The sequence below is a fragment of the Telopea speciosissima genome, chromosome 1 (assembly GCF_018873765.1).
Source record: "Telopea speciosissima isolate NSW1024214 ecotype Mountain lineage chromosome 1, Tspe_v1, whole genome shotgun sequence".
NCBI classification, from domain to species: domain Eukaryota; kingdom Viridiplantae; phylum Streptophyta; class Magnoliopsida; order Proteales; family Proteaceae; genus Telopea; species Telopea speciosissima.
In genome coordinates this window covers 29,327,559-29,349,082 of record NC_057916.1, presented here as the reverse complement: position 1 = coordinate 29,349,082, position 21,524 = coordinate 29,327,559, and the positions used below count along the sequence as shown (strand labels likewise).

Genomic DNA, 21,524 nt, shown 5'->3' with positions numbered 1-21,524 from the left:
AACCAAAAGTAGTAAAGAGTTTGATCAGTGGAGGCAAGATAAAGGCTTACATCATGGCAAAGCTTTGGGTATTTCAGCAACTCCAAAGATATCAGAGGGGTGACTATATGCAAACCTAAGTAAATGACCTGCAGATGCATGCAGTTAGAAGGATTCACCCCACCCCACCCCACCCCACCCCACCCCCCAATTTTCATCCTTTCCCCAGTAGGAAACACAGAAAGATAAAAATGATCTTACCTGAGCAATGTCTGTTCTTTCTGCCTCATTGGAATCAGAGGAAAAGTCAACCTGCACATTTCATCATTCCATAATTTGGTTTTCAAAACTCAGAAGGTCAGTCAAAGGTAGCACTGCCCATTCTAACGGGGAAAAAAAAATGTAGCAGTCTTACTATATCTTTTGAACAGAGATTTGTGAGGAGTTGAAGTAGAGCACGTAAATCTTTGTACTTTTCGGTCTTTGCTTCACTCAGCAAGCTGCTTGAAAGACTCAATGATATCTAATGACAGAAATGTACACAATGAGAAAAAATTTCAAGTTTAGCAAGAAAAGATAATATAGCCACATCACCAATAAGCATAATCTTTTCTTTTAAAGAATCATGAGCAATACTGCAGTAGGCTCATCAACATTCGCAAAAATGTAATAATAGCTACAGAAGATGATTTAGTAAGTTGTTTCATGGGGAATCTGGATACATCAGCTAATAATCAGGATCAAGCGCATCAAGAAGCTGCTAGATTGGTAACTGATTGCTGCTAATATCATATGAAGAAATAGGTGATGGTATCATAGTCTTTACAGTTAAAATGAAAATGGGACAAAAACTAAGGAGAACAGTAGGCATGACTCCAAGTCAATTTACCTTACAAATATACTAGATGGAGACATGAAAAAGCAGAAGAATTCCTACTTTATAGAAAACAACTCAGCCTTATCCCAACTAAATGGGGTCAGCTACATAGATCCTTTCAAAACAAAGTAGGGAAAACTGAGATCCACACAAAGAGAAATGAAAGTAAGAGGAATAAAGAATAAAAATGAAGAAACGAGATAAGAAAAGTGAGAAATGGAAAATGAAAAATGAAAAAAGAAAGTAAGAGGAAAGAGGATAGCCCAGGAAATCAGGAAAATCTCAGCTACATGGTATCGACAACGTGATTCCTTGCCCTCCAATAGGCTCTATCCCAGGTCATACCTGGCACAAGACCCAGACTATACATGTCATTCTTCACAACCTCACCTATGGTCATTTCAGGCCTGCCCCTAGCTCTTTTAGCTCCTTCAATCGGAATCAGATCACTCCTCTTTACTGGGACGTCCCCAGGCCTCCGTAGCACATGGCCAAACCACCTCAGACGACATTCTCGGAGATTGTCGCTGATCGGGGCAACTCCCACATCAGCTCTAATACATTCATTCCTCACTTTATCCTTCCTAGTATTGCCACACTTAACAGTTTACAAATAATGTAAACACTTGACAGTTTACAATGTAGGGGGAGAAAATAATGTTCACACTTTACAGTTTACAAAGCTTCTATGGATAGCAGATCCAAAAAATTCTCTCAGAAACAGGACAAGCTTCCAATGGGAAACCAAGATAGTACAGGGAAAAGCATTTTCCAAATGATGAATCCTAACCCAGGCATACCAAGAGTAAATCTTCATCGAAGACTTCTTAAGGACCCTTTCTCATATCCTCCTCACCACCCTAGGCCTCAGCTCCATTTGGACACTCCAAAGTATAGTCATTTACTCCCAACAACCTACTCAGGACCTCTATGGAGTAATCAAAAGATTAAAAACTGCTTATTAGTTCTTCATTGCTCATGCATTTTCCTTCCCTCCTCTCCTCTCCAAACTTAGTGTAATGTTGTAATGTTCACTATGTCAATTTGTCTAAAGCTTAAACCTCCCCTGATACGAAGAAAAGTTGCATCATAAACGATTCTTCATCCATTTTATGTTTAATGGAGTTCTTGGTCCTATAAACTACCACCATCTAGGAATGCATTCCTAACACAGCTAACCCCTTTTAGAAATCAACAACATCAGGCCCTCTAATTGTGACTGAACTAAAGGTTCAATCTCTTGGTTATCATTGAAAACACCCACCAGGGAAAGATTTACAATTATCAATACATTTTTTATATGCATTGCCTCAGCCCTTTTTCGATTTCCATCTCTAGAACCTCAAAGAGCAGCAATCTCATTTCAGTCCCCCCCCCTAACTAATACTTTCCTTCCCAAACTTGTTCTTCTTTCTCCTCCACCTAAGACCTAATGATTGAACCATAACTGTCATTATTGCTTTCTCTCTCTTTTCATGCTCCCCATGCTTGTTAAAGCAAACCATGTTTAGACCTACTATTTTGTTGAAGGATAATCCAATGACCCGTGATCCAGATACACTAGAGTGTCTAGGTTCATTATGCACATGTTACACATGTTGATTTATCTTCCATTGTAATGAGCTTTGATTATAAATAAAGTTGTGGCCTCTGTCTTCTTGACAAGCCAAATATTCTAATCTTACTCAGACATTCCACTTGGTATCAGAGCCCAAAACCCTAAAACTTTTTGGTTTTCTTTTCCGCCGCCGCCAATAGAGCTCCACCACTGATCTCGAGGCTTCGGCTTCTCCGCGTCAAACATGGTTGACTGAACTTGCGCCACTGTATATCGCACCACGTGTGATCGCCACTAATAGCCATTGACCAGTGCTCTCACACCACCATTGCTACTTCCTACCACCACCGCCTACCGTTGATGGCCCATACCCAATGCCACCAGTGCTTAGGGCTCCTACCCTCCTTACCGTAACACTTCCAATGCCCCGCCCTCTGTTCATCGCAAGCCCAAGGGAGTCTGCCCCCTCCCGCCCCTCTACTTCACCGACAAGGGCCTCCCACCCCTCTGCCGCACCACCAGGGGCCTCTCGCCCCCCCTTTTGGTGCACCGACAGGGGCCTCCACCCCCCTCTGTTGCATCTTCAGGGGCTCTCGCCCCCTGTTGCTATTCTTCCAAGGCCTGTCATCCTATTTGCAGCGACCTTCTAGGGCATGTTGCCTTCTGCCCGGTATTTCTTGTCATCGTCTTGGTATAATGGTGTTGTGACTTTGTTCGTTTGCTTGGTTCCCATCTTGTGAATGCTACGGTAGCCTCCACCCTACTACTTTTTGTTTTATCTATTTGTTAAAATTCCATATCAGATTTGTTGTGATTCCATCCCATGGCGGATGAAAGTGATGTTAATGACTCCGTGGGAGAAATTGGAGGCAGTGAAGTGAGTCGTGCTGGGACTCATGGCCATAACCTCTCTCTGAAGCCGGATCCAACCAAGATGAATGGGACTATCTTGCATGGTCACGGGCATGCCTTTTGACTATCCGTGGAAATCACCTTTCAGGGTATTTGACTGGAGACACCCCTATGCCCTCTAGTGGTGTTGCTAAAAACACTTGGCTTGCTAATGATGCCTCGGTGATTTCCTTTCTCCTAAACTCCATGGAGCCCCAACTTAGTGCTAGCTTTGTTCTACTCAACACTGCACTGGAACTATGGGAAGCTGTCCAACAAACGTATGCTCAGACCAGCAACTAGGCCTGTAAACGGATTGGATTCGGCTCGGATACGGATCGGAAGTAATCTGATTCAGATATTTCCTGGTTGAATACGGATACCTCTAAACGGATTCGAATGGATTCGGATGCGGATCGAATTCGGATTTTCGACCATCCGTTTACACCTCTGCCTTGTGTAACCCGAACCTTCCTCCCCCTAGTGGATACAATTCACTCTCAATCCATAGTTTTAGATCATGATTCTCTTCTCCTCATATTCTAGAACCTGTTGAATCTTCAAAAACCTTCAAGATCATTATTTACTTAATTTTGTATAATTAAGTATTCGAATTCGGATTTTTATCGGATTATTCGGATTTTTTTTCGGATATCTCTAATCGAATACGAATGCCCCTAAACGGATACGGATGCGGATCGAATTCGAATTTTCGGTTATCCATTTACAGCCCTACCAGCAACTACGCTCAAATTTATGAGCTCCATCGTCAGGTTCGGAAAACCAGTTAGAAGGATATGCCACTTACCTCTCATTATGCTGCCATCACTGCACTCTGACAATAGTTGGATTTTTATCATCCTATCCCCATGGTGTGTGTTGCATTGCTACCTTTCAGAAGGAACGTGAGATGGAGAGAGTTTATGATTTTCTCACATGCTTAAACCCGAAATATAACCATATTAGAGTGCAAATTCTGGGACGGGACATGTTTCCCACTCTTCTACAAGCATACAATATTTTGCAACATGAGGACTGCCGTCATTCTGTAATGATGCCCCCTACTATGCCTCCTCGCTCTACCCTAGTATCTGCACCTGCCTCTAGGGAACCTGCTAGTCCTAAGATCTCCACTGATACTCGAGAACCAATTATGGCAAGCTTCAGCATACTCGAGAAACATGTTGGAAGCTCCACGATCGTCCCAAAGGAGGGGGCGTGGTGGGAAACACATTTCTACTCGACATCAGGCGAATCTGACTGAATCCTCCAAAGTTCCTTCCATTGGATTGCCTGCACCTGCATCTGACTCTACAACTCCCTTCTCTTCGGATCAGCTATTGGCACTTCAGCGCATGATGTCCCACCTGGGGACCCCTCCTGCACCTTCCCCTGCCCCTCCTTCCAATATAGCCCAGTCAGGTATTTTTCATGTTTCTTATGGTTCTAGTTCCTCCTGGCTTCTTGACTCTGGAGCCTCGGACCACATGACTGGTTCTTCTGACCATTTTTCCTCTTATCATCCCACATTGGGAAAGGACAAGGTTCGTGTGGCTGATGGATCTTTATCCTCCATATCTGGTAAAGGTTCCATTCAGTGTTCCCTCTAAAAATCTGTTTTTCATGTTCCTAATTTATGTGCAAATTTACTTTACATTTACCGCCTCACTATAGATCTGAATTGTTCTGTTTCATTTTATTCCACCCATTGCCTTTTTTAGGATCTGGTGACGGGGGCGAAGATTGGATATGGTATGGTGCGCAACGAGTTAAACTACCTGGATGTGGGTCTTCCTCAGTAGGCACCTCCTCTCTCTGCTCACACCCTTTGTGCTGAAAGTTCTGTCCAACAGGTTCATTGTTGGCTCCAACATCTTGGTCATCCCTCTTGTTGCACTTTACGTTTAATGTTTCCTTCTTTAATAAAGGATTGTAATTCTAATACTTTTCATTGTGGGGTTTGTGAGCTAGCCAAACACACTAGAATCCCTTAATCCCCAAGTTTAATAAAAATGCTATTCCTTTTTCTATCATTCACTCTGATGTTTGGGGGCCCTCTCATATTGTTTCTAGGGATGTCTATCACTGGTTTATTTCATTTATTGATAATTGTACCCAGCTCACTTGGGTTTATCTCCTTCGCAGTAAGTCAGAAGCGTTTGCATGTTTTAAATCTTTTCACACGATGATTCAGACCTAATTTAATGCCCAGGTCCGAGTCCTTTGCAATGATATTGGCAACAAGTATTTGGATTATTTATATTGCCACTGTCTCAATGAAGTGGGCATTCATTATCAGACATCATATGTTCACACTTTGGAACAAAATGGTATTCCTAAACAGAAGAACCGTCATCTTCTTGAGGCGACTCGTTCTCTCCTTTTTACCATGAATGTTCCCATATATTGTTGGGCTGATGCTGTTCTCACAACAGCTTTTCTCATCAACCAGGTTCCCTCTAGTGTCCTGGACTTCAAAACCCATGTTAGTCTTCTCCATGATCCTTCCATAGCCTCTCTTGTTCCTTCTCGGGTCTTTGGGTGTGTTTGCTTTGCCCATAACTCCTCCCATACTTGCTCCAAGCTTGATCCCAAGGCCTTCAAATGTATTTTCCTTGGGTACTCGGGCTCTTAGAAAGGCTATATATGCTATCACCCTCCCTCTCGTTATCTCTTTGTTACCATGGATGTCACCTTCCATGAAACTGAGCCTTATTATCAGTCACCTCTTGAGGGGGGTGCATCTCGACATACTGCCTTAGGTTCCTTCGGGACCTGTTATTGGCACAATATGCATTGAGGGGGAGAGATCTCTTGAACCTTCAAGTGATACCAATGCTACTGGTGTTACTCAGTCAAAGGATCCTATCGCATATTCAAGGCGGAAAAAGCAACAAGGGAAAGAGCCTATGGTCGACAACCTACCATGTTCAACGGCGCCTTTCGATCTTGATCCACCTCAAACACCTCCCTCACCTCAACCATGTAACTCCTCTACAGTCTACACCCTTTGACCTTGATGTCCCTAGTGCCATTCGAAAAGGTACAAAAGCATGTACCCAACACCCCATTTCTAACTTTGTTTCCTATGAGTCCTTATCCCCTTCCTATCGGGCCTTTGTTTCCTCCATATCTTCTACTTCTACCCCGCAGGGATGGAAAGATATTATGGCTGATCCCAAGTAGAAGGACGCTATGTTAGAAGAGATGCAGGCTCTTAAGAAAAATGGCACATGGGAACTTGTTCCACTTCTTCATGGAAAAAAGCTGGTAGGGTGCAAGTGGGTGTACATAGTAAAGCACAAAGATGATGGAACTGTTGAAAAATATAAAGTAAGGTTGGTTGCTAAAGGGTTCACACAGACATACAACATTAACTACCAGGACACATTTGCCCATGTAGCAAAAATGAACTTTGTTTGAGCTTTACTGTCTTGTGCTACAAATTTGGGTTGGAATCTCCAATAGTTAGATGTCATTACGTCAAGAACACGTTCTTGAAGAGGAAGTCTACATGGACATACCTCCGGGGTTTGAAACTACCTCTACAGCAAGAAAGGTGTGTAGACTAAAAAAGACTCTCTATGGCCTAAAACAATCCCCCCGAGCCTGGTTTGGATGTTTCCTAAAGGTTACGTTAAAATTTGGGTACACGCAAAGCCATACAAATCACACTTTGTTCATCAAGCATGGAAACGGCAAGGTTACAGCCCTCATTGTATATGTTGACAATATTGTTGTGATTGGTAGTGATGAGGATGAGATCACCAACATTAAAACTCAACTGGCACAGGAATTTGAGATTAAAGATTTGGGACCGCTTCAATACTTCCTAGGAATTGAGGTTGCCCGTTCCGACAAAGGCATCTTTATCTCTCAAAGGAAATACGTCCTAGATCTTCTCAATGAAACTGGGATGTTGGGATGCAAACCAGCAGTGTCTCCCATTTAAGTCAATAACCATCTAACCAGCATCGGGAGTGATCCAGTTGACAAGGAGAGTTATTAGAGACTGGTGGGCAGATTGATCTACCTCTCCCATACTCGGCCAGACATAGCCTATGTAGTTGGAATTGTTAGCCGGTTCTTACATGATCCGCGTACCATACATCTCAAGACCGCATACTGGATATTAAGATACCTGAAATCAGCACCTGGCAAAGGCCTCTTATTCTCCAAAAACTACAATCTTCAGTTGGAATTTACAGATGCTGATTGGGCTAGCTCTATTGATGATCGACGCTTACTTCTGGGTATTGCACCTTTTTTGGAGGCAACTTGGTTACCTGGAGAAGCAAGAAGCAGTCAGTTGAATCCTGGTCCAGGGCAGAAGCTGAATACCAAGCCACGGCACAAAGAATTTGTGAACTACTCTGGTTAAAGATCCTTCTCAAAGATCTGGGATTTACTTCTTAAGATCCTATGAGGTTCTACTGTGACAACAAAGCTGCAACCAGCATCGCCCATAATCCAATCCAACATGATTACACTAAACATATTGAGCTGGATCTCCATTTCATTAAGAAGAAGCTTGAAGGCGGCCTGATATGCATACCTATTGTAACTACCGAAAATCAACTGGCTGATAGTTTCACCAAGGGTTTGGCGTCTAACTCATTCCATCTTGTTGTATTCAAGTTGGGCATGCGAGACATCTATGCACCAACTTGAGGGGGAGTGTTGAAGGATAATCTAGTGACCTGGACCCAAATATACTCGAGTGTCTAGGTTTATTATGCACATGTTGCACATGCTGATTTATCTTCCATATTGGTAATGATCTTTGATTATAAATAAAGTAGTGGCCTCTATCTTCTTGACAAGCCAAATATTCTAATCCTACTCAGATATTCAACTCATTTCAATATCAAAGAATGATGTTCTAGATTCTTTGAGATGATAGCTAACAATTGAAAGCCTGCAAACTAAGGAAATACTCTTTGGCTTGAATGCCATAGATCACAAATAAAGGGATCAAAAAAATCCAACCATTATTAAATTAGCACCTTCTAACTCATACAACATCCTCTTTCTCTAACATAAAAAAAATTTATCACTATAATTCTTTCTCTGAGGCTAAAAACAGAATTGTAAAGTTGCAACGAGGACATCAGAACTCAATGGCATTGACAAATAACAAATGCTAAAGGTCAATTGCCATGGTGTAGAGTAGCCGAGTAGGTATTCCTTCCATAATCTGTGGAACCCAGAAATCATTTACATTCCTCTAATTCATAATTTTGAAATTGTAGCCATCAGGATCTGAGCTCATTATCGTATTCATCCCCCATATTCAACCTCTCAATGCAAGTTGCCAGAGGTTCACTGGCAATTGCTTTGTTGCAGTATCATCTTGTTCTATAACTTAGAAAAACCTTGTAATCCATGCATAAAAATTTGAAATTCATCTCCTTGGCAGAGATTGAGAGGGAGAAAGGTAGACTGAAAGAACAAACGAATGCCATGATTTTTGGTGCCTTCTTAGTACATGGAAAGGAATATTTCAGGAACTATATATTCAGAACTATTTTCTAGTATCCATAAAATTCGATGATAATAGAATTTAACTATTGAAAATTTCACATTTTTTATGTACTCGGCAATTTCTTCACATCATCTATATGTGAATATTACCTTCACAGACACCGTTTTGGAAGGGCTTCCATCTACCATTTTAACCTACGTGAACAGATGATGTGGAAGTTTGGAACTTCCAGTTGTTGGATAGATGAGACATTATATGGATCAGCCACATGACAAATTTCAAAATCAATTTCAATTCAATACCCGTCCCATATTTGTCCATGCACGCCTATGGTATTCCAATCACTACTGTGCAGTCTCCCATGGTACTGGATTTTCAACTCTACTTTGTGAATTGGCAAGCGCCAATTAGGCTTAAACCTTAATTGTGACCAAATTCAGGCCCCATCTGTTCTCCCACATGGCAGATTTTAAGGCTGTTTAGGTAAGGCTTCCTCAGTGGACTGTCTAGGAAAACTGAAATGAAACTACATAAAGTTCACATATGATTCACAAACTTTCCAGTAAGGGACAGATTCTCCAATACCAGCCCCATTGTACACAATAACCCATTAGAGCTCATGCATTCACACAATAATAGAACATTGTAGGTCATACATTCTACGTGATTCTACATTTCCTTCTTTCCTCCTTGTTGCCATTGCATGTTGTTAAGAGATATGTAACATGATAGGGGGAGTCCCCCTATCGTGGTTTCCTTTATTAGTTTATGTCTTTAATTGTTAATTTCCTAGTCTAAGTAAGTTTCTTGTTTTAGGCTTTAGGCTTAATTAGGTAAGAGTTATATTCCCTTTGTAATTCTGTTTTGGTTTCATATAAATATATGTTGGCTGGTATGGTAGAACATATATTCTATCCTTTTCTCCCATTGTTCTCTCTTCTTCTCCATCTCGTTCTCTCTTCTCTCTTCTCTTTGCCAGGCACTAGTTACAGGTTCTGGGATTCTTTACATGGTATCAGAGCTATAACCAGTTGCCGGTTTGAGAGTCGTTTTTAGATTCGTTTGGTTTCAATGAAGATTCTTGTATGATGAAGCATGTGCCTATCGATTTGCTGCTGCTACTGCTATTGAGAGTGATCAAGTATTTCTACTGTTCCTGAACAAGGGTTTCGTTTATTGAGACGATTGAAAATATACTACTATCGTTTGTAGACTGAAGGTTGTTCTGCTGCTAGGTTCTACTAAGTGTTTCTTCGATCTGATTCGATAGCAACACCACTAATCTTGTTGCTAAGTGTTTCAATATGTGCTATGGTTGAATTGATTTGCTGATCTTGAATCGATTTTGCTGCCATACTTTTGCTGCTTCGTGCTTAGATGGAGAATTTGTGGGTTACCGTCTAGGGGATTTTTTGTGGAATCGAGCTTGCATCTGGAAAGGTATTGGTTCTCGATAGCGAGGCTGTCGGTTGTGGTTGAAGATAGTTATTTCCCTGCTTGCGTCTCTTGAAGGATAAAGATGTGGTTGCTTCTAAATCTCTTTTCGATTTGCTTCTGGTCTTGCTTCTAAATCTCTTTTCGATTTGCTTCTGGTCTTGCTGGAATTGCGATTGAGATTGGCTGTTGTGTGCTTTGATTGGTTGTTGTTTGCTTGGATTCTTGGTTCGATTTGACCTACCAGAGCCTTCTGAAGTGATTGGTATGATCAATTCCCAGGTTCCGCCTCTGGTTCAAGCTGAAGATGGGAGACCACTGCTATTCTTTGATTTTCAGGTTTTCTATTACGAATGGGTTTCTTTCTTTGAGTTTGTTTTTCTTGCCATTTGTTTGCTTTGGTGGTTGCGTGACTGTCAAGGAGAAGAAGACAGTCATGTTACCTTCTTGTCTCCTGTCCATATCTTTTTTTTTAAGTTAGTTTTCCTCTTTTGCCCCTCATTTCTTTACTTATCTCCTTATGTCCATATTTTACCATGCCTTCCAAGTTCCAAGTTTATCCCCCATCTATAAATACTAATTCCTTCTATGTCCTTTGCGTTTATTTATCATTTGACGCTCCACTATTTGGCTAATTACAGCTATGCGATTCCTTTTTTTTCAACTTTGAGTTATTGACCATTCTGCCATTCCCCTATTTATCTACCCAAGAGCCACTTGAAAATTCTAGTTAATTACCAGATTGCCACTGCTTCCTTGTATTTGTGTTTCCTATCTTGGGTGGATCAATAGTTGGATTTTAAGATTGGGATTATATTGGGATTGATAGATTAATTACAAATTTGCCATTATCTTGCTTTGGTGGACCCCAGATCGCATTGGTTTGAGATTTTAGTTATTATCATGAGGGGTGTTTCTTTTATTGGCAATTATATGTAGCTGCTCTTGATTGAAGATTAAATTATTGGGATCTTATTTGCTGGTGGTCTTACTTATAAGATTTGTTGAGATGTTATTGGTCGTTCTCTGTTCACGTGTAATGCTACACATAAGGGGGAGATTGAAGATGTCTACTGTCTGTGAAGGTGTCTACTGCAAGCAATTTTATCTGAGACTTTATTAGTTTATGTCTTTAATTGTTAGTTTCCTAGTCTAAGTAAGTTTCTTGTTTTAGGCTTTAGGCTTAATTAGGTAAGAGTTATATTCCTTTTGTAATTTTGTTTTGGTTTAATATAAATATATGTTGGCTGGTACGGTAGAACATATATTCTATCGCACAACCCTTTTCTCCCATTGTTCTCTCTTCTTCTCCATCTCGTTCTCTCTTCTCTCTTCTCTTTGCCAGGCACTAGTGACAGGTTCTGGGATTCTTTACACATGTCATCAGTTGTTGATCAACAATCTATTACTACTATTCTCTTATTTAAGATGTAAGTGGAGTTAATATCTAGAAAACTACGAACTTTGCTTTTGTACCTTGCCAATATTATGAGAAGAGTAGAGTTGAAGCAGCTGCATGCAGAAGGTAACCACAACAGTAGTATCTTTAGCTTCCAAGAAGACAACTTGCCCATCCACCCAATCGACAACAAATTTGAGTAACAAGTAAACAACTGCAGACTAAACATAAAATGAGGATTACTGTAGATAACTCAAACTTTGGAACTTGGGCATGTATATCCAAATACAAGCACATATATGAATCAATTTAATACCTCATGCTTGTAAATCTCTAGAAGAGTGAGAACAGGGTTCATCACAGAGATACCCATCTCAAATATTGCTTTTTGAGTGCGAGGCTGAGAAGCCCTGGCTGCTCCTCGTAATCTCTCCAACAGACAGCTAACCTAAAGGATTTACATGATACTACAGCAGATGAGTTTTGATTCTAGAACATAGTAGTACAAATGGATTTGAAGGGATTTTCACATTGGAAATCTTTGATAAGCTTACTGAAAGAATAGCATCTGGCTGTTGAGCAACACTTTTGATATTACTGTCGCTGGAGATATCTACAAGGTATGCTGTCATTTGACCCATGAGATCCCTCACGTACCTTTCAGAAAAATTCAGATTCGGTAGTTAAGCAATGTAGTCGCATGCAGAACATTAAAGTGAAAACGAAGGAGGGGGAAAATCAATGAAGACAGGCTCACTGATTGGCTGCCTCTGAATTTCTCATGCCAGCAGCAGAACGAATCAGGGTTTCAGCTAGTGACCGCTGCAAAGAAAACAATTAGGAACGAAGTGCAGTTGGTCATTATAATATAGGAATGATAGATCAGTCAACCACATTGCTTCTGCTTGGTCAACAACAATAGAAACAATAAGAAAACACATAGAAGCATATTTGTTCTCACCTGATGAGTAGCAGTTAAGGAGAACAAACTTCTACCATTTGCAAAAGTATTTGCCAAGTTGCGCCAAGAATCCTATGGATGAATAAACAAACTTGCCATGAGTGACATTTACCAGGAATTACAGTGTCAAACTCCAAACATTTCCTGGTACATAATCAGGCAACTATATACGTAATTTAAAAAATTAAAAGAAGAAAGGTAACCATGCCATTTGCTAAATCAAGCAAACCATCAGCAGATACTCTGATGCCACAGCTTGGCCATGTTGTGCACGACCACCATGAAATACAGTTTCTTGGGTACCCAATTAAATGACATGTGTATGTTCACTGACATGTCACACCAAGATAAAATATGGTGGTCGCATACAAACTGCTATCACATGACTTATTTCACAAATACCAACATTAAACATGGTAGCTCCATACTGACAAACTGATCTTATCAAGGTTTCTTTCAAGAAAATAGAAAAATGTAATAGCTATATGTTTAAATAAAAACTGGAGTTGTTGAACAAGACTAACTAGATCAGCACTTCCAAACATTATCTGTCATCTGACAATATCAATGAGATACAACAAATATAAAGTAAAGGGATGGCATGGTGTCACAGTTCCAGTGTCAGTGCCACTGCAGAAAAATAAAAGCACTGGCAGGAGCACCAAAATGATTTATAGCATTGTTAGTTCAATTGAGAATATGAACCTCACCAGTGTGACAAGATGAGCACAGACATTCTTTCGTCGAACAACTGCAGGAAGTAACTGACAACAAGTGAGTTCCTGCCAAAGAACAACAAACAGAACTGAGATAAAATCCTGAAACCAGTTCTTGAAACATACAGGAATCAACATTATGATTATCATAATTTAATATGCAAACTAAAGCAAGTTAACTCTCCCAGTTAGTCCTCTACCTGGCAATCTATGTGTGTGTGTGTGTGAGATATATATATATGTAGAGAGAGAGAGAGAGAGTATCCAACATCAGGTTGGTAACGGGTGTCCATGCATTCTACACTAAATAGAAACATCAGAGATACACTTAAGGGATGTGCAAAGAACAAAGTACTACAGATCTAAAATGCACTAGTGTAGGCTGATGTTTTCTTCCCTAAACCAGTCCAAAATGCAACAACACAACCAAAAGCATATTCTCCATTCTGGCAAAGCTAAAATGGATCAAATTTGCAAATGGTAAGAATATTGAAAGAATTTGTATTGCTCCATTGCCACTGCAAATAAAAAATAATTGGGTTGTTAAATAATTCTCCAAGCTCTATTTAAAATAAAAGATCCTGACCAAGGCAAGGAGCCTTCAACCAATCAACTAGAGAACAGCCAACATGAAATTAACTCAATCAAGATTTGAAAATGAGCACTCTGTGTTGCAGCCAGATATTTTTTCCAGAGACTTAAGGACAGGTCATATTAGTTTCCTTTAAATGAAATAAATGAATTTTGTTTCACCATTCTTGTAAGATTCTCTATTTCCTTTTCTTCAAAAGGTTATATATTAACAAATAATGAGAAACAGATTGCCCCTTTCAAGAACACTATGAGGTAGCAATGGTATACCAAGCTATTAAAGAATCTCTTAAAATGTCAGTTTTTGCCTTTTTGGGCGCCAGTTTTACACCTTGTTAAACCGTGTGGCATTGATATTATTGTATACCACCACCATACCACCACAATAGAAGGAGTCCCCCTATCGTGGATTACTAGTGTTTATGTTCCAGCAGTAGTAGTGTTTTAGTGTTCTCTCTTTTTTCTTTAAGTAGCTTCCTTATTAGTCTAGAATTCTCTCTCTAGATTAGATTTCCTTGCTGATTTACTTTCCTACTTCTATTGAGAAACTGTGTAATCTGATTTCTATATAATGATATGAAGAAAGAGGGAGGGGAAGGGAAGGCTACAACCATCAGTTGCTAGTCATCTTAGCAACCTCTCCATTCTTCTTCTCTTCCATCTTCTCTCTTGTGATTGCTGGTTTCTAATTCTGATATTGTAACATGGTATCAGAGCTTTATTAACCAGTGATCACCATTTCTCCTTCTCTGGTTTGATAGTCACACAAGCAAAGTCTCAGTTCCGGTTGCAGCAGCCCATGCTGCCTACTGATCATATGCAGCCCTAGTTGAGATGATATGAATACAAACTAGGGCTACTATATACTATATATCTACCTGCCGATGGAGTTCCTGGCCTACTGAAATCTGTTTTTTTTTTAAGATCACTGCCATTATCAAATATAGATACTCTGTTTTACAGCCATCATCAAGCTGCATCTATTTATTTTTAGGCTATCATATGGTCTTCCTCCTTTGAGGACTACTTTGCACTGCCAGAGAAGTACCTTCGATCCACAGTTTTGGCCGCCTGATACAAGGTTTTGATTTGCTGCTACACATATTCTCCTACATTGGTGGCAGTACTCTGTTTTTGAGGAGTTTTTGGACTTCTCAATTTCTGTTGGTAATTAAGATCTGACCAGCAGATCATTACCCACTTTTGAGGTTTTATTTCTTATATCAGGGGGTCCTTCGATCTCAAATTTAGGTCAATCAGACCTGCAGAGCTGCTCCTATTTCAGAATCACCCAAATCTGGGCTTTTAAGGTACCAATTGTCTTCTTTTGGAATTTAATTGCTGCTGGTTACTGCTGCTTGCTGCTGTTCTCTTTCGAAACCCTTCTACTACTGAGGTCCTGCAACTGTTCCTTGGGGCTGTTGATGCTTTCATTGATTCCCATATTACCTACTTGCATGATGGCTGATCCAAAAGTTCAGGTGGACACTGTTCATATTCAGATCACCAACATCAAGTTGAATGGTTATCTAATTACATGTTATGGTCTCAAGCAGGCTTTGTCTACATTCATGCTAAAGGCAAGATGAAATTCCTTATTGATGATCCTCCTACAGTGGATTCTAAGGAACCTACTTCTCTCACTGCATATGAAGACTGAATGCATGAGAATTCCACACGCAAGATCTGGTTGTGGAATAGTATTGAACCTACTATTGTTGTTAATACCATGTTTCATTCTACTGCAAAGGGGGTTTAGAATGATCCGGAGGAAAGTTTCTCTCAGAAGAAAAATATTTCTCAAACATATGAGCTGTATGAGAAATTATTTAATTACAAACAGGGTGACAGGTCTTTAAATGAATACTTCAGTGGTTACAAGGGCATTATTGAAGAACTTCAAGTACACCAACCTCTTACTACTAATCTGTTACAGTTGGAAGATTCAACGAGCTGAGTTTCATGTTGCTAAATTTCTAGCTGGCCTTCATCCTGACTACCAGTCTGTCAAGAGTCAGCTCCTTGCTAGTGAGAAAGTGCCTACCTTGAAAGGTACATTCTCTCGTCTTCAACGCACTTCCACACCTTCCAAGGTTGATTCTTTTCCTTCTCTAAAGGAAGGTTCACCCTTTATTGCTGGTCAGGGACGTGGTTCAAGTTACTCTAGAAGAGGCCATGGCCGTGGACCCGGTGGTCATGGTACAGGTGGACAGCCATTTGACAAATCTTCTCGACAGTTGGGCTAAGCATGGTCATCTAGATTGGGCCAATGATTTAGTACTGCTATGACTGATACTTCTACTGTAGAGTACCTACAAGTGACAGAGCTCTTACGTTTGCATCTGGGAGTTTTTCTACGGTGTCTGTGTCTCGGGATGATTATAACCACATTTCAAGCGTCTCCAACAGCTTGAGTCGTCTGCCTCCACCTCTGCAGCCACTTTAGCCTACCCAAGTAACTCTACTCTTCTTACCTCTATCTCTACAGCCACTTTACCCCTACTCAGGTAGCATTTTTGACAATATTCTCCTATGCAATGAGATTGTGAGAGGATTTGACAAAAAATCTCACTCCCTTGCTGCTCTCATGAAGATTCACATTCACAAGAATTTTGACTCTTTGAAATGAAATTTCATTGATAATGTTTTGAACAAGATGGGATTCCCTCAGGTTTTAACCCACAGGATTCTTCAATGCATTACTTCTCCCAAATTCTCAAACCTAGTCAATGGTAGCCCAGCTAATTACTTCCCCTCATCAGTTGGAATTCGTAAGGGCTGCCCTCTCTCCCCTTATATCTTTACCTTGGCGATGGAAGTTCTCTAAAGAAGCATACAATCTCGTACAGACCAGCAACTAATCGCTCCTCTCCCCAAGTGCAAAGCCCTCAAGCTAACTCACCTAGCTTTTGCTGATGATCTTATGATCTTCTCCAGGCTTCTATCAGTTCTTTTGAGAATATCATGGCTTGCCTTCAGCTCTTTGAAGACCTTTCAGAACTCTGGATCAACCCTAGAAAGTCACTACTATTCCTTGCAGGGGTTACTGAGCTCGAGAAAGCTTCTCTGATTGCTATGTCTGGGTTTTCCCTTGGCCAATTTCCAGTTAAATATTTGGGCCTGCCTTTGATTCCTGCTAGGCTTACCGTGCATCACTGCTCCCCCATATTGGGTCTTATGAGGAAGAAGCTTCAACTTTGGAAAGGAAAGCTTCTCTCTTGTGCTGGTCAGTTAGTTCTTGTCAAATCAGGGCTGCAATCCTTGTATATCCACTGGTCGGGCATCTTTGGTCTTCCTTCCTCCATCATAAAGTCTTTGGAATCCCTTATGGCTTCTTTTCTTTGGAAAGGCAAAGAATCTTCCAGATTTCTCCATCCCATCAGCTAGGCTTCTGTATGCCTGCCCAAAGATGAGGGAGGTCTAGGCTTCGCCGTATCAAAGATGTGAATTCTGCTGGTATCATAAAGCTGATTTGGAAGATTGCCTCTAAAAAGCGTAGTATTTGGATTGACTGGCACGCAATAATTCCATTTGGACAGTCTCAATTCCTTCTGCTGCCTCTTGGGTTTGGCATAAGATCCTTGCTCTTAAGCCCATCGCCCTAGGAGCCATTAGTTCTCAGATTGGAGATGGAAGCCCTACTTATCTATGGTTGGACAATTCTTCTTCACTCGGTCTCTTCAAGAGCCAACTCAAACTACGGTTTGAACAGACAATCTTTGGTTGCTGATATTATTTCTGAAAATGACTGGAACCCTCCAGCCACTCTTCACCCAATTCTTAACAATGTGTGGAATGCACTTCCATCCATTCATAGAAGACCCTCAGGGAGGGGTGACCGAGTTATATAGTCCCCTACCATTTCTGGTTTATTCAGTTCTAAAGCTGCCTGGAATCTCATTCGTGCTAGAGGCCCTTAGCCCCTTTAGAGAAAGCTCATTTGGTTCAAGCATCATATCCCTCAACAATACTTCACAATTTGGAGAGTCTTCTCTAACTGCCTTCCAACACAGTCCTTTCTCCACCATAGACAGATTCAGGTCTCTTCTTCATGCTACCTCTATGGAAATGTTGTTGAAGATACTAACCATCTATTCTTTGCCTGCCCCATCTCCTTAGTCATTTGGGAAGGCATCCTTGCTAAATGCTAGCCTCGTAGGAGCAGAGTTCTCCCCTTTGCAAGGGAATGGTTGTGGGTGGACATGACTTTTGCCTGCTCTTCTATTTGCGATACCATTGGAAAATTGGCATTTTATGTTGTTATCAATCATGTTCAGATGGAGCGCAATATCAGGAAATGGACCACCAACTCTAGGTCTCTCAGACAGATTGGGGACGCCATTTCTTTTGATATTAAAGCCAAGCTTGCAACTATCTCCTCTATTTGTTCGGACTCCCCAAGGAATAGGCATATTGTTGTGTCCTGGGGTCTCTCGTCCTCCATTAATCAACCCTCCCCTTCCCTTTGAGGTCTAGGGCTGTTTGTGTATTTGTGTATTTTCTTTTTCTTTCCCCATTGGGGGCTTTTATAGTTCTCTTTCTCTTTGACAATGAATTATTTATTCACCCAAAAAAAAACCTAGTCTTACATTATGTTGTATCAGAGACATTGAAGAGGGGAGTTCTAACAACCCTAAACATGCTCCATTAAATGCTAGTGATGATCTTATATTAGTTGTACGGCAGTTGGTTGAATGAGTTGCTGCTTTGAAGAGAGAAGTCCAAGAGCTTAAAGCTGATTTTGTCCTGGCTACCATCCACCTCCTACGAGGGCTACTATGACAATGGAAGATATTCTGCACATGTCAGACCAACATTTCAACCGTCCTGCCAAGGAGGTCTATGTCGAAGCCGTCAAGGTATCAGAGACGCTAAATTCAGTCATTGCGGGTATGGAAGCTAACCCCGATGTACAAATTTGCGAGCCTCGATTCGATGATGATTGGGCAATAAATGCAGCCCTTGATGGTGACAATGATGATGACCTCTTGAATTATGATACTGAAGAGACAGCCGAGGTGATTAAGGTCCCCCAACAATAAGAAACCATTGAGGAGACTGTGAATGACAAGGCCGAACTTAAAAGGCTTGATTTTGAAGCAAAGAAGGTCGAAGAAACATTCGTGGAAAACCCCATGTACACGACTGATTATGTGGAAGTTGAACACGTGGAATTTGTTATTCCACCAAAGTACTTTGAAGAACGAACTCCACACATTCTGGATTATATCTGTACCTTCAAGGAGTTGCAAGAATATTTGTTCGGACAGAAACTTGACATGCACCACACCAAGCTTATTCATATTCTCTTCAAAATTCGAGGTCGAATTTTTTCTAAGAAGGAAAGAGTTATTTAGGACAAAACATGAAGAAAAAGAGGCCAAAACACTGTTTACATTCCGAGTTTAGTTTAGTTTCTATTTTTAGAATTATTCTCTTATATATTGTGTGGTTGTCTATTAAGCAACCTTAGCTCTTTAGTTTCTAATTCCAGATTTAGAAAGATGGCTTAGCTTTTATTTAGAAGTTTTTATTTTCCTTAAGTTTCTATTTTTAGTTTGTTTCCTTTCTTGCAAGTTTCTAATTTTCTCCTACTTGTAAGGCAAGCATAGCTGCCCATAAATATGTAATGCCCCTAGAGGCCCCCCGAACGATTTATTGTTGAATGAAAATTTGCTTGCTGCAAGATATGGTTTCCTTTGTCAAGTATGAGCATGACTTGAAGGGCTGTTAGGAGCCTGGCTGGGAGAGCCAAATCCCATGATCCTGTTTCTTTATTTCTTCCTTCTCCTCCCTGTTCGAGTACCTGCTGCTGCCTTTGACTGTTGCTGCTACTGAAGATGATGCAGTATCAAGCATGAAGAAGATCCCTCATGCTGTTTTGGTCCACATCAAAACTAGACCCAAACCGCAGGACCAAGAACCAACCCCAATTAAGCCCAGCCGTGGATTAAGCTGGCCAGGGTTAGTCCCTGCAATATTATTGCTGGTGGGGCCCATGAAGTCAACTCCAAAGAGCCACAAGACCTGAGTTTACTTTTCTTAAAATGTCTTTTAATATTCCAATGTGTCTTTTCATTTTCCTAGGCTTAGTTAATGAGTTGATTTCTTTTTCTAGGTGCTTTAATTAGAATTTTCAGTTTTCAAGTTGGGTCTTTTAAGTTTTCCATGTAAGAGTCCAAAAGTTTTTGTAAGTAATTAATTTTACTTGGTATTAATTTCTAGGTAATTAAATGCTTTATTGGAGTTAGCTTCTAGGTGATTAATGTTTGAGTCCAAGAGTCATTTTTATTTTTCTTTATATACTCATGTAATCCAACAATGAAAACAAGATTTGAAGAATGAATTGAATATTGGATTTCATTGGAAATCAGCAGGTGTGCTTGATCAGCTATAGGTGTGTTTGATATTGCAGGCAAGCATGTGTTTGGTGTTGTTATCTCTCACATCTGGATTGAGAGGAATCTTCAAAGATGGACTTCCAATTCTCGCTCTCTTGACATGACTTTGAAAGCCATCTTCGATGTTAGCTCAAGGCTTCACATGTTGCCCCACAGATCTATTGTTGACTCCCCAAGGAATAAGAGTATTGTTGTCTCCTGGGGATTACTCGTATATCTTCTTCAGCCTCCTGACCCTCTTCTTAGGGATTGAGGTTTTGTCTAGTCCCCCCCCCTTTTCTCCCTCTTTCCTTTCCCATGTGTATTCCTCCCCCCCCCCCCCTCCTCTTCTTTCCCCCTTTTTTTGGGATTTTGGTAATGGATTATTTATTCACCCAAAAAAAAAAACTCCTTCCATCTCATTAAGTGGGTTTATGAAAATTAAAAAATTGAAATGCCTACAAAATTTACAGGGCTTTTATACCCTAGTTAACATGGTTCAGGAGAGGGTAAGTACTGTGACTCAGACTGACCAGTCATTAAATCTTAGGGAGCAGGTTAATATGGATTGCCAACTAGGTCTAACACAAGGGCATGCATAACAATTATGTATAATTTGCAAGTGAGCAAGAAATCTCATAATCTATAGATGCCGATCTGATATATCCCACACCAATAGGCAATAGCCATATCAAAAGTACTATGGGTAAAATGGACAGTACAGGTATTATAGTACAACAGTCTCTTGTAGAACAAAAAAAAAAAAAGATTTATCACGAAAAATAACCTCCCAAATGTTAGAAACCAAGCACATTCTTACACTCTAACTACTGAAGAAAATGGAGATGGAAACATCAAGCATTCAATTTGGAATGCTAGCAAAATACATGACCATATCAACTTGGCCAAGTTAACTTCCTGCTCTAGGCTGGCATAAAATCTTAGCGTCCAGTTTAAGTTTGGGAGAGGTGAGAAGCATACACAAATCCCAAACCCGAGCCATTATTGCCACTTGCCAGCACATCTGAGGTAAGCCACATTAACATTAATAGTAAGAATTAAAGTGCCCATGCATCGGGGCTTTGTCAAGAATGCTACCGATACAACTAGTGATTTAAACCATACAGAAAATGAAGAGGTGCAAGAGTGCATCCCAAGATTCAGTATCACAGGAAAAAGAGAGAACGTAAAAGGTAGTTTACATTCAGGAAAATATTCTGTACAGAACCAGGTCACTGTAAAATCCGCCTTTT

At 40.5% G+C, this 21,524-nt stretch overlaps 1 protein-coding gene across 7 annotated transcripts in view; it reads right to left on the bottom strand.

Annotated features, from left to right (window-relative positions):
* The window catches only part of LOC122639854 (exportin-4), a 104,767-nt gene that overhangs the window by 29,952 nt on the left and 53,291 nt on the right, over positions 1–21,524 (bottom strand). For 5 of the 7 annotated variants that reach the window (XM_043832884.1, XM_043832861.1, XM_043832868.1 and 2 more), the window contains 9 exons: positions 13,295–13,366; positions 12,585–12,656; positions 12,381–12,445; positions 12,178–12,280; positions 11,940–12,071; positions 11,701–11,844; positions 395–502; positions 241–291; positions 51–128 (listed from right to left, as the gene is read on the bottom strand). In XM_043832884.1, coding sequence (XP_043688819.1) covers positions 51–128; positions 241–291; positions 395–502; positions 11,701–11,844; positions 11,940–12,071; positions 12,178–12,280; positions 12,381–12,445; positions 12,585–12,656; positions 13,295–13,366 — 825 coding nt within the window. Of the gene's footprint in view, positions 1–50; positions 129–240; positions 292–394; positions 503–11,700; positions 11,845–11,939; positions 12,072–12,177; positions 12,281–12,380; positions 12,446–12,584; positions 12,657–13,294; positions 13,367–21,524 lie in introns of those variants that run through there. The other 2 variants (XR_006329589.1, XR_006329590.1) reach the window with 2 other exon arrangements.